We start from the raw sequence: 15,659 nt of genomic DNA, 5'->3' as shown, positions 1-15,659 counted from the left end.
CGCCTCTCTGCTGCCGGGGTTGCGACTTTTTCAAAAAGAAGTTGCTTTGCATTTATAATCCGTTTCAACACCTTCCGCTTCTTGTAATATCGCAACCACCTGCAAAGACAGAAACCACAAAGCTTTAGCCAATGGTAAACTGTTACCATTGATTAAATCGTTTTTGAATTTCATTTTCCCGGTATACAATCACGCTGAAGTTGCAATCAGTCTTGGAGTAATACTATATTCCGATAGATGTTCTTCAATATAATCGAGTTCATTAGAGTCTAAAAGCTGGTTGGATTAACCCCCTGTAAATGTCACGCGGCCGTCTACGTCACGTGTTTTCGCTGTTCGCCTGGCCACCGCCGTATAGCCAGAGGGCAGGGGGGACTGGCCAGGGATGGGTTGCGCCTGACACCCACAAAATGTTTATGGTCCGGCTATCCCGAGCGTAGTCTACACTCTTAGCCAAAAAGGACTAACGGGGCATCGGCGTTAGTCCGTTTGGGGACTAACTGCGTTGCCACTAGAATTAGTCCTTTTTGGGACTAACGGCAAGGGTACCAACTGTTAGTCCCTCTACACTTAGTCCCTTGATGGTTCAACTGTTGGTCCGCCATAAAGACTAACTGTTGGTCCCTTGCAGATCAACTGTTAGTCACCCCTGTTAGTCGACTGGAGACCAACCGTTGGTCCTCTGAGTATCAATCGTTAATCTTTCCCATTACTCTCCCTAGACCAATTGATGCTTTCAAGACTAAATGTTCATCCCTGCAAATGCTCCCCTCTGGATTAACCGTGCATACTAAAAGACGATGTGCTGGCTCGGGCAAGTACTCCATGAGTGACTGTCGTTCCATTAGACCGACAATTCAGAAGACAGGAGTAAACACAAGAGACCAGAAGCAGTATTTCTTGGCCACTTGTTCACGACAAAGTACTCACGACAAAGGAAATGTTACTTTCAAGCTTTTTATTGAAACACTGTGTGAGCAACATACACAACAAAAAGTAAACCGTACTCTAATCTTGACGTTGGAGTCTCTATTTCGAAGGCCTGTACGGCACACCTTATTGAGGCGATGCGCCCAGTATTGGGCTATTCCGGGTATACATGGCTGCTGTCCTTGGCGCAAGCGCGCTCCACTTGTCTTGAGGTACTTGTCCGTTGAGAGGAGACAGCCATCCTCCGTGACGCTGTCGGCAATGGGCGTATGTCGTCACGCTCCTGCAGGAAATAAATAGGGCAACAAAACAAGTGTTATTCATGGTAGGACGCAAAATTGAGAAAAACGCAGTTTCCAGCAGCCCTAACAAGCATCCGTAAAAAGTACCTCAAAAAGCAAAAAGAAGCAAAATCAACGCTTTATGTAGTGCAGCCAAATGTTGCCTCTGAAGCGCACTGAGTATAAGACTACGGAATAATTAAGACCATGGCCACGGTAGTTAACAAGCGAAACTCAGACATTGTTGTTTTTCCGACTCCAGCAGAAAAGACGCCACTCAAACCAGGAATAGAACCTGGGGACTCATGCTCCCTCGCTCAACGCATTGAACCACTGTATAAGGGCAACAGAAAATAGAAAGATTGCTCATTTCTCCCATGCAGGTTCGCTATCATTCTCAGAGGCCTACGTAGCACGAAACAAGGGCCTCTTCCCTCTCTTTCACAAGACATGTAGGGAAAGAGACGCTTCCTGTAAACACCAGCTCTAAATCAAAATGGTTTGACTGCAATCAAAAATAAAAAGAAAACAAGAAGGAATATTTATTTATTGGAAGAAAACCTGCTTTCCTGCGCTGATGGTGCGGGTTTGTATAGAACAAGGTCATTATTGATTTCTGGCTGTGATGTCGGTGTCGAAGAATGCGCTTTTATTTCGAAAATGTATTAAGATCCAAATTTTCTCAATGTTTAATAAATTTAACAATGTTTAAGAAATAGCCTCGGGCGAAACAAACAAAACGGCGTCCTCTCAGCTTTCTGCATGGGGAGTGGCTATGGCTGCACGTTTTTATTTCCTCTTTGCGGACAGTTCACAGTGAGTTTGTACGTGCACACAAAAAAAGGCTTTCAAAGAAAAGGGGCAAAAATGTTTGAGGCTGACCACGCTGCGAGCGCTTGGCTACCAGTGAGGGAGCAACGAAAATGAAAAAAAGTGAAGGAAGCTTTCGGCCACGTTAGATGAGTCACGCGAGCGTGCGCCTGCTACTGTGAAATTCATGTGAAATGCACGGGTGACGGGTGGGTGCGGGTGACTCTAGGTTAGGGTGCCTCGATGCGCGCCCGCTCCGCGGAGGGTGGTGCCACTCTTTGAAGGGGTCGTCGCCGACAAGACCGGTTCTCGGGAGGCGCCGCCGCCATTTTCTTGCATTCCCCTCCCGGTGACTCCAGCGCTAGGAGCGCGGAAAGCGGGACTCTTCACACAGTCGCTTTGCAGAATGCCTGGGTGCTGCGTTCCCCAGTGTTCAAACAGCGCTAAAAATGGTTGGAGGATGTTTTCGTTTCCGCGAGACCCAAAAAGACGGCTTCTGTGGACAGTGAAGATAAAGCGGGACAAGTGGCAGGCGACGAACTACTCCTGCATATGCAGTGTAAGTACCCGCGGCTTCTCACCAGTGCCACGTGCATTTGGGGCTATTGTCAGTTTGTCGGTGTGACTGTTTCTAGATACCAGACGTACAGTTTTATGTGTTTATGTTGGAGGTTTCATCATGCTTTTGCGGCCTTTTGATATTTGATTGTAGCAAATGGACGTAGCCTCTTAAAGCGGGGGGCCGATATGAAACGTGCGGCGCTTTGCAGATTGTATCACGAAATAATGCGCGCGTTGTAAGAATGTGTGCGATCTTTCTCAGTCCCGAAGCGCCATCCCGGCGCATCACACTTAATCACCCAAAGCCCATTTTTGACAGTAGAATGATATATCCTGAAGCGTAAAACTGCCTGCGACGCGTTATGCTCGCGTTTCTCCGCATTGTCTCAAGTGAAGGTCTGTTATACATGTTGTTGTGCACGAAAATTATTATGATATTTAAGACATTTATTCTCGCTTATCATGTCATAAAAGTAGCGCGTGGAGGTGAAAAGAAATGTTTGAATTACACCTCTATTTTGTGAATGTGTGCGTATGTGAGCCGATACGCGATGCCAGTTTGTTCCATTTTCTTGGCTTAACGTCATTTATTCTTATTTCACGGAAGAATAAGGCACCTATATTGACAATTTTTCGTGCAGGCTCACTTTGAAGAACCCTGTTTCGAACGAAACCGGGCAGATGGATGGAAGAAGTTGAAGCCGAATGCTGTGCCAACGCTTTTCCCATTCAGAGGTAGGCATTTGCCGTTTGATTCACTGCGTGTTTTTGTATAAGCGCGTACATTACTTAACAAATCAGAGGTGGCCGCTCGGAAACGTTTCAGTGGCATTTGAGCCATTGGTCTGGCATGCTTCACTTATTTTGACTTTAACACATTATGCGTGCCTGCATGTATGTATATATATGTATCTATGCTGCTTCTCCTGCTTTTATCGGGAGTCAGTTCCACCTATTGAATTGTAGTGTCGATCAGCCCACGCAACAAACTTAACCTCACGCATCCACTTAATCCAGTTCCACTTGAAAAGGCACAATCGCTCACTCTAGTGAATTATTATAAGCGTAATTGCTCAGACTCTTGTCGTGCATTGTTTCCGCTCGTTCTTTGTGTTGATTACCGCGGTTTCCCTGAACTTAGTGCGTAATTTTATCATTGGTCTGCATATCTTTCTGCTTCCAGTTGCTCCAAAGCAGCGAAAGCCACCCAAAGAGAGAACCCAGCCTGAACCCACATCCACCAATGAAGAGGTGGATAACCCCACTGAAGGAGCTCACGCAACACGAGAGACAGCGGAAATGCTCCTCGAGCCAACTCGCACAGCATCACAAGAGACGTCATCGGACAACCTCCAACTCGACAGTCCAGGTGCTTTGAATGGCGGAATTCCGAACTCGACAAATGAAACTCTCACAGCTAGTGAGACGGACAGGGATTGTGCTGAGCTTAAAAAGCAGTTGGCAGACATAGAAAGAAGATACGCCATGATTCAAGAACACCACACAAAGGCTAAGAACGAAATTCAAAGCCTCAAAAAGCAAGTTCAAAAGCTTGAAAACAAGGCTGATAATTTCGCAAAAAATTCACGTTTTTTGAATGCAGATCAAATTTCTGCTCTTTCAAAGAACAGCACCCAGGGTCATACGTGGTCTGCGGAGACAGTTAAACAAGGTTTGCAAATTAAGTTCGCTTGCGGAACGACCGGCTACGAAACATTGAGGAAGCTGGGTTACCCTCTTCCATCCAGCCGGACTTTGGCGCGGAGGATCCAGGGACTGAGATTTCTTCCAGGAATTCTCCAAGAAGTTTTTGATGTCATGAAGTGCAAGGCTGAAAGTATGGAAGACGTGGAAAAAGACTGTGTGCTATTTTTAGACGAGATGGAAATAGCTGCAGCGTTTGAACTGGATCGGTCTGAAGACATCCTCCTTGGGGGTACAACACTTCCTTCAAAGCCAGACGAGCCCGCCAATAAGGCTCTGGTGTTCATGTTGGGCGGGATAAATCAGCGGTGGAAGCAGGTCATCGGGTATGAATTCACTGGCAAACACGTGGACGGTGCCTTGCTCAAAGACTATGTGCTCGACATCGTCCGGCGGTGTAACCAGATTTCCCTCAGGGTACGTGCAGTCACGTGTGACATGGGATCAGCAAATCGAGGAATGTGGCGAGAATTCGGGTTTTCAAGCCACAGAAATTCCACAACAGTGCGTTCCATACCACATCCATGTTTGGACGGTAAAGAGCTTTTTTTCACCGCTGATGCAGCACATGTTTTGAAGAACTTGCGGGGGCAACTTTTAAGCTCCGAAGAGTTTACACTGAGCGAGGCCACTGTGCTCGACAACAAACTCCCGTCACCGAAAGTCAAACTGATCAAGGCAGTGGTGGACTTCGACGCAGAGAGGGAACTTAAAGTAGCCCCTGCCTTATCGAAGGTTCATGTGAGCAATGGCCACTTCACAAAAATGAAGGTTGGAATAGCTCTCCAATTCTTTCGAGAAGCTGCACCTGCTATCCGATTTTGGGTAAAAGAAGGGAAACTCGAAGCAGCTGCCGAAACGACCGCATGGTTCATGGATCTGGTGTCAAAGTGGTATGCCTTGATGTCATCACGCCACCCCTCTTTAGCTTTAAGTCACCGAAACATGGAAAAGTATTATGCAGCTCTGAAAACCTTGCGCCTTACAGTAGAAACCATTCAAGGCATGCATATGGGCGCCACTTCTCAATGGAAGCCATCCCAAGCCGGGCTCCTCATTTCGACAACAGTTATCCTTCGCCTGCAAGAAGTTTTCCTGGGCGATGACCGCTACGAGTTTTTTCTAACGAGCAGGCTACTTCAAGACTGTCTTGAAAATCTTTTTTCTGTCGTCCGCCTAATGAAGCCAGTGCCGACGGCGTACGATTTGAAATGTGCTCTCAGGCTCGTGAGTGTGAGCCAGTTCCTGCATACACCCCGAGCAACAAGCTATGAGCTTGACGATCGAGAGTACCTCGTCGACCTCCTCTCTCAAGCAAAGAAACAGTGCTCCGAAACTTTTTCTGAAGAAATCGACGACTCTGAGGTTTTGTTCCTTGAAGGGCTAACCTCAACGGAATGTTGCATTTTGTACTACCTTGGAGGCTTCATTCTGAAAAGCGTGTTAAAGTGCGTGCCTTGTTCACAGTGCAAGGACGCCCTACTTGGAGCACCCAACAATGAATACGCCTCTTTAACAGTTCTGAAGGAGTATGTAAGTGACGGACACAACTTGGTCTATCCCAGCAATGAAGTCATCCGCACTCTGAAGAACTACGAGGAGCACTTCACGGGCGTCACCACGTGGTGTACAAACAGTATACACACGATGAAGTCGCCGCTCAAATCGCTGACAGAATACCTAGCGAAGATCGACCGGCCATGCCTGAATACCTGCGCAGACCACAGGGAAGCAATATGCAAAATGCTAATAGCCACCTACGCAAGACTGCGGCTACGCATCCATCTACGCCAGTACCCAGTCACACGTGCCGAAGGTCATGGAAGCAAAACTTGTGCAGGTGTTAGTCTTCCGTAGACACTGTATTCAGCATTAGCTTTTTTGTATATATGCACATTAGCATGAATAACATTTGAGCGTAATCATCAATAGCTGTCTGCAGTGAAGTGTTTGTCATCATTTTGTACATAATGTATTATGCAACTGCAGTGGAGTATGTTATTCGTCATCATTTTGTACATAGTGTATTTGTGCTTCAATGTATTAAATGATTGTTCCTACATAAGCCTTATGTTTAGATTGCAGCCCAAGGACGCTGGTTCAATTCTCGGCCGCGGTGGCCGCTTTTCTGATGGAGACGAAAAGAGAAAACGCTCATGTGTTCGACATTTCGGCGCACATTAAAGATTCCTAGGGGGTCAAAATTAATCCTGAGCCCCAAAATATGGCGCGCCTCACCGCCTGTGTAGCGTAGGCGCGTGAAACCTCAGCAATCGGTCAATCACATTTAGATTGCAGAGTGCATGCATGACACAGTTTGCGCCAGGCAATCCTATGTAAGTACGGCATAATAGTTTCAGTGCCGTAAGTGTGCCGAGCATTCGTACTTGAGTACACTTCCTTCGTGTACTTCGCATATTTCTCCTATGTTCAGATGTAGGCGCAACGACAGCAAGTTCACGGCGCCGGTATAACAACGACAGCGAGAAGTTGCCCGCCGTGGTCACCTATCGTAAAAAAAAATATATTCGCTATACCTTCGCTAATCATCTCGAAATAGCGAATCTATCACCAAAACATTACTCTCCTGTTTATCTACCCTAGAAAAAGAATACATATCAAAAGTAAAGCCGAATCAAGCTGACACTGTTAGCGAGACCTATCAAGGCGCGTCACGCAGCGAACGCGCGCCCCGCGTCCAGCGGATGCAAGAAAATGGCGGCCGCGCTAGCAGACGACGCAGATGTCCTCACCCTCAGCGGAGCGGGCGCGCATCGAGGCACCCTACTCTAGGTGCGGGAAGGACTGCAGGAGGAGAATGTTTCGTGAACGAATTCCCCGAAAGCCAAACAATTTTGGGGGGGCGCGTTACTGCCAGTTAGGTTCGCCGTGGCGGCCACAAGGAGGGCCGGTACTGGAAAAGGGGCCATTAGATGACACTGTATTCTCAAAAAAAAAAAAAAAAAAAAAACTTGCCGTGAGATACATAAAGATTCTACGATTTTGTTAGAGGATTTTTATCACGGCGGTCAGACCGCGCCTTCGAGGAAGACTTCATTTTGCCGTTCTGCTGTGGTCCGGCAGATTACAAGTTCGGGTTCCGCAAATTATGGAAAAAAATGCCTTATCAGCCAATTTACATCAGATTTTAACCGTTTTTGTCTAGTTTTATTCTGGACGTAGTTGCGGTTACGAGGGTGCAACTATTTTTGCCCTACTCAGCCTCAGAGTGTACGCGTCCGTTGCAGTTCCGGCGTTCTGCCAGACTTCTTGTAATTTTCCTGCTTAAAATATCACGTTTTCATTTAAAATTTAATATGTCTGCGAGTAATTCTTGTGTCCTAACAGCACCATGTTGTTATTTTAGTGTTCATATGTTTGCCTAAAAAGTTAGAGCCCTTCAAGATTCTCGGCCACGTGTTAACCACGCTTTGACATTTCTGGCTATAAATGTATTAAAACTGCAATTTCAACAGAAAAGAAGTTAGCGGTTAGCTTCCTTTTTGTACGCTGCTCCTGCTGGGGCGGTTATTCATGCGGTTGGGCCACTTGCTTAAAGGGGCCCTGAAAGGCATTTTGAGCGCACTAAATGAACTAGCGCAATCGCTAGATTGGGTCGCCAACGTCACCTGTGCCAAGTATTACTCTTTTACGCGCAGCGGAAAGCTCACACTTTTGTTGCAAAGTTTGTCGCTTTTTTCTCACCCTTTCCTTCGTGTTTTTGGACGCCGCCATCTTCACATGTCTACATCATCGATTCCCAGATGTTCGTCATGAGCTAGACATCCTGCTATTGGGCGGCTTTTTCACGCACTTCCGGCAAAGAGATGAGTCGTCTGCTCAGCGTCGGCTCGCCGGCTGATCTGCCAGCGGAGTGCCGGAGTGCTTTGACATTTTACGACAAACGAAACAAGTGTAAACAAACGCTTAACCGTTTGTATTGAATGCAACACGGCCATAACACGACGTGGATTTTATCTTACGTGAGTACGTACCATAAAGAAAGTCCCGTGGCACTTCTTTGGTGCAATCGCAGAGAACGCCCTGAGCCGAATGCCCGGGTTTGACGCGTACATTTTATTCAACTTCAATACAATCCAGAGATGCGTTTCGAACGAACGCAACGTCACAACATGCGTTGCAAGTCTGAACCGCGATTGACAGACGATGAGTTGCCTCCTCCTGCCCGTCGTAAATACGGCACTCACCTCACACCCGGTTTGCGGGGACGAGCAGCAAGTCACAACTCTGGCGCGCAAGCGAGAAGGCTTTTAGCCAGGCACACTGCACATACCCCATGCGAGGTTGAGTGGTACGTCGTTCGAGAAAGATAATCCAGACCATGGGAAGCACTATCCACCCGCAGAAGTACAATGTCGCATTTCATCGCGAAACGAACGCGTCCACAACACACAGGAGGTGATGCACACACACACACACAGCTTCGGTCGCTGCATTGGCTTAGCTGCAAGCTTCGTTCGGACAATCAGCGATGCTACGACGATACAGAGCTGCGTGAGGACGACGTGCTAACCACTTCACGTATTTAAAAACACAGGGGCAAAGAACTAGGTTCATCGGAAGCAAAAAATCTTTCCTCCATTATAGTGCCTGAAATATACTGGCTAGTGTGCCGAGGGCGGGCTCCAGGCGGGCGCCAAGACACGGCCGGACTGGAGCAGCGGCGAGCGCGCTCGCCGCTGCTCCAGTCCGGCCGTGGCCGGGAGCGATGTACGCGCTCGCCGCTGCTCCAGTCCGGCCGTGGCCGGGAGCGATGTACGCGGCCGTCTGCCGCTTGGGGCGCTGCCGTGCGGGAGTGTGCGCGTTCATCCGGCCCGAGCAGATCGCGCGGTTACCTCCGAGTTGCGTAGCAGACGGCAGCGCGGCAGAACTTTCCATTCCCGCTTGCGACGAAAGCGAGCGAAAGCGACGGGAATTCTGTCGCGCAACCAAAATTTGTCCCGACCATTCGACAAAAACGATCGTCCTCTCACTCGCTTTCGTCGCAAGTGCGAACAGGCCTTTATGCGCAATCTCCGCCCCACATAAAACAAGCTCTTGCTTGTCGCCTGAGCATACGGTTGATATCTGACTACGTTACACTGTGTTTGCCAGTGTATTTAAACGATGTCACTAGGTTTGAAACGTACGCGCTCGGCGTGCAGCTTTGTAAACGCAAGCGGTTTCACATACGCACGCTATTTTGCTGCTAATAGAGTTTTAGTACAGCGTTTGTGGCCCTTGCATACGCTAAACGCTAAATTTTTGCGTCCCGCTACGTGACACCGCGATGGGAGTTTTAGTAGAGCGTCTCACCAGTTTTGCGTAGCGACACACTAATGCATACGGCGCCATCTGTCAAATGTTTTCCGAAATGTCTCGCCGGCTGATCTGCTAGCGGAGTGCCGGAGTGTTTGGACATTTTACGACGATCCAAACAAGTGCAAACAAACGCTTTCCCGTCAGTGTTGAATGCAACACATGGGTGCAGCTTGTCAGAACACGGGTTCTCGCTGATCGAGTGCAGCGTTGGTTTGCTCTTCGCCTTCACGTTCATCGCCGCTGATAAAGCGATCCGATCCGGCGCGTTTTGTGCACGGGTTCTGTGTCGGTTGAAAATGTCTTTTTTCACATGCCGCCGGTAGTAGGAATTACAACCACCGCAAAATAACACCCGGCACCAGCGGGGCCACATCTGAGACCGCGCTTTTTGGATAAACAGTGCGCGGTGCACCAAAGGGAACGAGCGCACGATTCTCCCCACGCGGCTGCGAGTTCGCCGCCGATACCAACTGCAGCCCTGCAGCTACGTACACCGCGAAAGGGCAAGGCCAGGCCGCACACATGCGGCCAGGTCATTCGTTCGCTTTTCCAGCCTGTGTCCATTGTGTCTACAGAGATGAAAAAGCCGAAAGAGCTGGCCCGTAGCAGACGGCAGTCTGTGGGAGCGCAATAGCGGAAGTACGTCACCGCTGAGGAGCGGAGCATCATGGGAGGGGAGGCCAACAGCGAAGAAACAGTTGAAAGGAGGAGGAAATACGGCGCGACGATAATTCGCGGTTTTTGATTTACGATTTCTCAGCTAATACTCATCGCTTTAACAAAATTCTTGCAGGAGGAGATTGCTAATACATTACTTTATTTGGTTACATGTACATCCATGCATCGGCGGAAGGCCTTTCAGGACCCCTTTAAAGAGAAATTGCATTTTTACTATTTTAGGGTTAAGCAAAAAATAGGGTAAATATTGACCGAAACAAATAAAAATTAGGTCGCCGTCGTCAGTAACGCACAGCGAATCGACTGGTGTTGGTTTTAAAAAATAGCTGGCACTCTGACGCTACGATGCAAGCTCACGAACTTCAAAAAAAGGGCGAATGGGGAAAAGCGGTCGCCGCCGCAGCTCACCTTTCGCACGTCCGTCCCCGCTGGCCGCCGAACAAGTAGAAACAAGGCGGAGGGCCCCCGCCAGGGGGAGCAACAGCAACGTTGCGGGAGCAAAGAGCGCTGTTAGTCTTTCCGTTGGTCCCATTCGCGTCGAGGGACCAACGTTTGGTCCCTTCATTTTGCACACGGCCCTAATCTTGGCGCGTTTGGTCTTTTGGGGACTAAATGTTCCTCGTGAGGCGTAATTGCTGCAGTTAGTCTTATTTTCTCCCATTTTGGCTAAGAGTGTACTGGTGCTGGGGTGAAAGCCTCGCAGCGCATGTTTCTCCGTCTCAACCTCCGACAAAACGTTAAAGACCCCCCCCCCCTTTCCTCAATAAAAAGACTGGTGACGCCAGTGAATACTGACCAAGCCGAAGGCGAACATTTCGGGGCAGACAAAGTGCTAAGGCTATAATGCAGCCGATGGAGAAATTTTGTGGCCCGCATCCCCAAAATTGGGGAAAACCGTTGGGGGGATTTGGGGCCTGCATTCTGAACGCGGTGACGAGTTGTCGAGAGCAGCTCATGCCCATACCTGCCGCCAGGTGCCCAAGATAACATTGCCGGAAGAGCTGAAGTCAATCGGAGACGTCCGTGACGACGGCTGCACCCTCCTGCACAGCGTGTAATTTTAAACTAAGTTTATTCCTGGCGACAAGTTTTAAAAAGAGCTGGTAGCATTATAAATCGCAAGACCGGTGACTGCTTAAGAAAAGTTGCTACTAAACCATTTCTTTAACTTGCTGCTCATATTTTATTCCGCAAGCCACGTAATGGGGTTAGTGCATCAAACTATTGGTTCATGCCGAGATTAGAGCGCAGTTATGCTTCATCTTCTGACTTGGCGTGCAGGGTGAACACAGGCACGGCGGTGGTGTTCACGTTGCCGCCCCCACAGTGTAGCATGGAGGTCCGGCTCGGCTACGGGCTCTCGGGGCCCCGGGCTCAGGGACCCGTCACCGTCGGGGACCCGCTTACGCTCGTCATCACCATGACCAGCGTGCTGCGTGAGTTTTTGTCACTCGCCAACCTCCAGCTGCTATGCACTGCAGCGGTAAGACCAGATAATTGGCGGCGCGCGAAATAGTTAGCACCTGAAGTTAGTTACGTGCAGGGAGTCTGGGGTGTGTTTGAGTGTTGACAGACTCATACCATATCGTCTATATTGTAGTGCAGAATTGTGGTGGTAGAATTATGTCAAGCTAATAAACAGGGGCCAATTCTTTGTTTACTAAGCCCACTGAAACGAGAAAATGATTCTGGGAAAAATATAGATAGAATAAAGATATAAAATAAATGTCAATAGAAGGCTTAAGGCATAACATTGGGCTGATGTAGTGTTTTAAGGGCCTAAAATTGTTTTGGGTGAGAATGACGAGGTGTCGTGGTGAATTGCTTCTGACAAATAACCCATGGTTCTCTGTCATACCACCATTTTGCCTTTTACATTTGCGACTATCCGAACTAGCAGGCACTTTATATTACTTATTTTGTAGCGCGAGTTTAGAGGCGTAACTTACCTGTTCGTTAGAATGTTTTACAAGATGAACGTTAAACGCAGGCATTGTCGTTTACATAGTACTTCTGGCCTCGTTTGCAGGTGATGTCGACATTCTGGTGAGCAATTGTGTGGCTCATAACGGAGCAGACCAGAAGCTTCAACTCGTAGATGTTCACGGGTAAGTGTAGTACCCTACTTTAACGGTGCTCTCTGGTTTAAAAAAGAAAAGAGAATTATCTCGCAGGCATCAACACAGCGCAGCATAACACACCCTAACTGCGAATTCCTCCCATCCGCCATTCAATTCTAATTTCAAGTGGCGCAAAAAGAAAGGAGTGAAATATTTTTTTTGCGTGTCTTTGCTTACATCAGGTGTTGCTAAACTTAATTGCAAAATTAAATGTCTCGCACCTTGGCTGCCTGTTTAATGTCCCGGCTTAACCGATCTGACAGGGAAATATTTCTGGATGAGCAGAGATTCAGCTTGCCGAATTTCGGAATGTCAAAGAAATTTGTTGAAGTGAAACTGCACTCAGGTGAATTATACAAGAACATTTCACGCAGTTCACTCAGACAGGTTTAGTTTAATTGAACAGTAGTAGTAGTAATATAAACGTTTATTTGCCACAAATGGTAATTAATAATTTTATTCATATAAATTGGAATTTGTTGCATTTGTGCAGTTCATTCTATTGAAGCTCTGTTCTGCTGTAGGCTCAGGTAATAAATGGGCTCGCAGTTGAGCGGGTATTTCTGTAGGCTATTGTTCGAATCCTCATCACACAGACGCCTGAACGACATCTAAAACCACTGCCGTTTTACGGAAGTGTCCCACTTTCTTTTGAAGCCGGATCTTACGGCATTCCGTGTCGTCCCGTCTTGATTGTTTGCTCCAGCAAGCGCTTAAAGCAGCTCGACGGTAGCTGTGACGCCAACGTAAATTCCACCTAGTCAAATACCCTGGAGGACGTCGCTATTGCGCAAATATTGCAGTATTTATAGCCGTTGCCAGCTTCGCTCCTCCAGGTGATGCCACCAAGTGTGCGTCGTTTTCATCTTGCCTTTGATATAAGCGTGTTCTTCTCACGCAGGTGCAGTTTGCAAGATCGGTTGCTGAGTGCCTTCCGCGGTTCGCATTCCAGTCGTCCGGAAGGGGGTCAAGAGGTGGCGCTGTTTGCCTTCCTCAAGGCCTTCCGCTTCACGGGGAGCCGGGCCCTGTACATCGAGTGCGACGTACACATGTGCCACAGCTCGTGTCCGGTGCGCAAACGCTCGCTCGTACCACCGCCGGCTTGGGTCACTTGTCTGCACACAATAACCGCGCTGGTCACAGCTTTTCCGGGCCAACAGACAGTTTAAAACGGGGACGCGCGCGTAAGAGCGGTGTAAACTTTCCGGTGCTCGAGTGACGTAGCGTCGTCCTAAGGGTAAACGCCCTCACTTTCACTCCCAGCGCCTCTGAAGAGCTATTACGAGCACTCCAAAGGCACGCGCGGTAATATGAGTCTTAGTATACATGCCGGTTTGGTCCGCATTAGTTTTCTGGTCGAAATAGAAAAAAGACCTCGGTGAGAGAGAGGACATAATTAATTAGTGGTGTATTTGAAAAGCTACAAAAGTAATCACCGGTGAAAAGTGGCAAAAACGGTCAACGATATTAAAATGAACAATGAAATTTATTGACGTCATATACAAATTACACAATGCCGGAGGCCGGCAGAAAAAGATGTCTCAAAGGACAGCTTAGCCTTGAGTCCCTGTGGCACCCCAAAAAACTACTCTGGGGCGATACAGTAAAAGGCCGTGTATGTCACAAATGTAATAAACATCGCCACGTAAATTATTATTGTACGGCTCGCTACGGGCCGGCAACGTGATAAGCTAGCTCATCTCTGTTACAGCCCATATATGGATAGTGCTGGGGACCCACTTCGCGCAGCCGTGTGAGACATTCTGCGGGCACTCTGTATAAGAAGCTTTTGTAAGTTCTTGTGAATAAGTCCTTCGCCTGCAGGTGACGTCAGCGGTGCCAGATTTTGCAAAAGCCGCGTTTGAATTTTTTTTAGTTCTCTTTTCGACGCAGTTTTTTTAACCTAGATACGGTAGTTTCAAATTTGTTTTCGTGGAAATGAATTCAATTAGATTTTTTTATAAAGAAACTAATACGCTCGTTTACATGTATATTGCCCTAATGTGCCGTAGAAAGGTTGCCCCTATGTACACTACAAAATTTTGGCACATATTATGCTTTCCACCCGTGCTTGTCTCTGGGAACGTTTTTTTGTTTGCATCGAGTTTGTAGACTCTTACGGCGACATTGTTTTTATGGGCCGGTGGGGGGGGCGGGCGGGCGATGCTGAGCTGTCTCCCGTGGATTGCAATCGTCTTTGAAAAACTGGCCGACAACTGACACTTCTTAGCCACTTCTTGATTGATTGTGGGGTTTGACGCGCCGACGCAACGAAGGCGATGAGGCGCGCCGTAGTGGAGGACTCCGGATTAATTTTGCCCACCTGGGGATCTTTAACAGGCGCCGAAATCTTGTACACACAGGCGTTTTTGCTTTTCGCCTCCATCGGAAAAGCGGCCGCCGCGGCCGGGAATCGAACCCGCGACCTCGTGCTCAGCAGCGCAACGCCTTAGCCACTGAGCCACCGTGGCGGGTCTCTTAGCCACTTCTTAGTAATGTGAATTTTTGAACACAGCTGTTGCGGCAGTTTTTATTGCGACACACTTTTTCGCGGTGATATACGGCTTCAAATCAACCCACAACTAAGGGAACCTTCCCCGAAAATCGGAACGCGGGCTGTTGAAAGTTGAAAATTGGAAGTTTATTGCGACAACATGTACAGGAGTGACTATACAGTTATCGAGAGGAACGTCAAAAAGGCTAAAAAAAAAACTGACAAGGTGACGTCCCCCCCCCCCCCCTTCCCCTCCCGTTTTGGCACGACTCTGCGGGAAATGGCACATCCTTTGTGACTATATGTACAAAATAACAGGAGGAAGCACCCCTGGGACGTCCTTAACTGGGCCGACGTGTTGATTGATGGACGTGGCCCACGCTGCGCGTATGTTTCACGTGGTCAGTCGATGCTCCAAATTCATGCGACTCTTGCCTCGCTGTGCCTTTCCTCGCGTACGCAGACGCAACAGTGCTCGTGGCACCAGCTCCGGAAGAGGTCGGCCACGCCCGCCTTGGAGGGCAACGACTCGGCCACGCCGTTCGAGACGCTCAACCTGTTCCAAGCCCTCGAGGTGCTCCACACGGACCCTGCGGACACGCAGGGCAGCACTCTTCCGTACGCCGGTAATGCGTGCTACGCTCCCTTTGCCCACAAATCTCAATGGACCAGTGAGAACTGACTGCACTACCGGCCTCTTTCCCCACTGCTGCATTTCCTTTCGCTCACTTGCTCGCTTTCGTTTTTTTGTTAGGCGTC

At 48.4% G+C, this 15,659-nt stretch overlaps 2 protein-coding genes and 1 long non-coding RNA gene across 4 annotated transcripts in view; 2 read left to right on the top strand and 1 right to left on the bottom strand.

Moving 5' to 3' along the window:
• LOC144178565 (uncharacterized) overlaps window positions 1-15,659 on the bottom strand; it is a 66,021-nt gene continuing 50,362 nt past the window's right edge. The window contains exons 2-3 of the long non-coding RNA XR_013324022.1: window positions 11,251-11,329; window positions 1-99 (exon numbers count right to left, since the gene is read on the bottom strand). This is a non-coding gene — a long non-coding RNA (uncharacterized LOC144178565). The remainder of the gene's footprint in view (window positions 100-11,250; window positions 11,330-15,659) is intronic.
• Window positions 1-15,659, top strand: part of LOC144178562 (uncharacterized) — a 35,957-nt gene that overhangs the window by 16,221 nt on the left and 4,077 nt on the right. For both annotated transcript variants that reach the window (XM_077706503.1, XM_077706502.1), the window contains 4 exons: window positions 11,568-11,722; window positions 12,316-12,394; window positions 13,308-13,476; window positions 15,364-15,526. In XM_077706503.1, the coding sequence (XP_077562629.1) occupies window positions 11,568-11,722; window positions 12,316-12,394; window positions 13,308-13,476; window positions 15,364-15,526 (566 nt within the window). The remainder of the gene's footprint in view (window positions 1-11,567; window positions 11,723-12,315; window positions 12,395-13,307; window positions 13,477-15,363; window positions 15,527-15,659) is intronic.
• On the top strand, window positions 2,381-6,233 carry LOC144178564 (uncharacterized). The gene is made up of 3 exons (XM_077706505.1): window positions 2,381-2,580; window positions 3,224-3,317; window positions 3,766-6,233. Exons 1-3 carry the CDS (start codon window positions 2,428-2,430, stop codon window positions 6,141-6,143), a joined length of 2,625 nt encoding a protein of 874 aa, XP_077562631.1. The 5' UTR covers window positions 2,381-2,427; the 3' UTR covers window positions 6,144-6,233.

Source organism: Haemaphysalis longicornis, unplaced genomic scaffold, assembly GCF_048455015.1.
Source record: "Haemaphysalis longicornis isolate Haplotype H1 unplaced genomic scaffold, Haemaphysalis longicornis Haplotype H1 scaffold_4, whole genome shotgun sequence".
Taxonomy (NCBI): Eukaryota; Metazoa; Arthropoda; class Arachnida; order Ixodida; family Ixodidae; genus Haemaphysalis; species Haemaphysalis longicornis.
Note: the sequence above shows the minus strand (reverse complement) of the source record. Positions and strands in the feature narration are given on the sequence as shown.

Coding starts and splice junctions, on each gene's coding strand:
- LOC144178564 (XM_077706505.1), top strand. CDS start 2,428: ATGCCTGGGTGCTGCGTTCCCCAGTGTTCAAACAGCGCTAAAAATGGT. Junction 2,581..3,223: donor ACTACTCCTGCATATGCAGT/GTAAGTACCCGC, acceptor TTTTTCGTGCAG/GCTCACTTTGAAGAACCCTG. Junction 3,318..3,765: donor AACGCTTTTCCCATTCAGAG/GTAGGCATTTGC, acceptor TTCTGCTTCCAG/TTGCTCCAAAGCAGCGAAAG.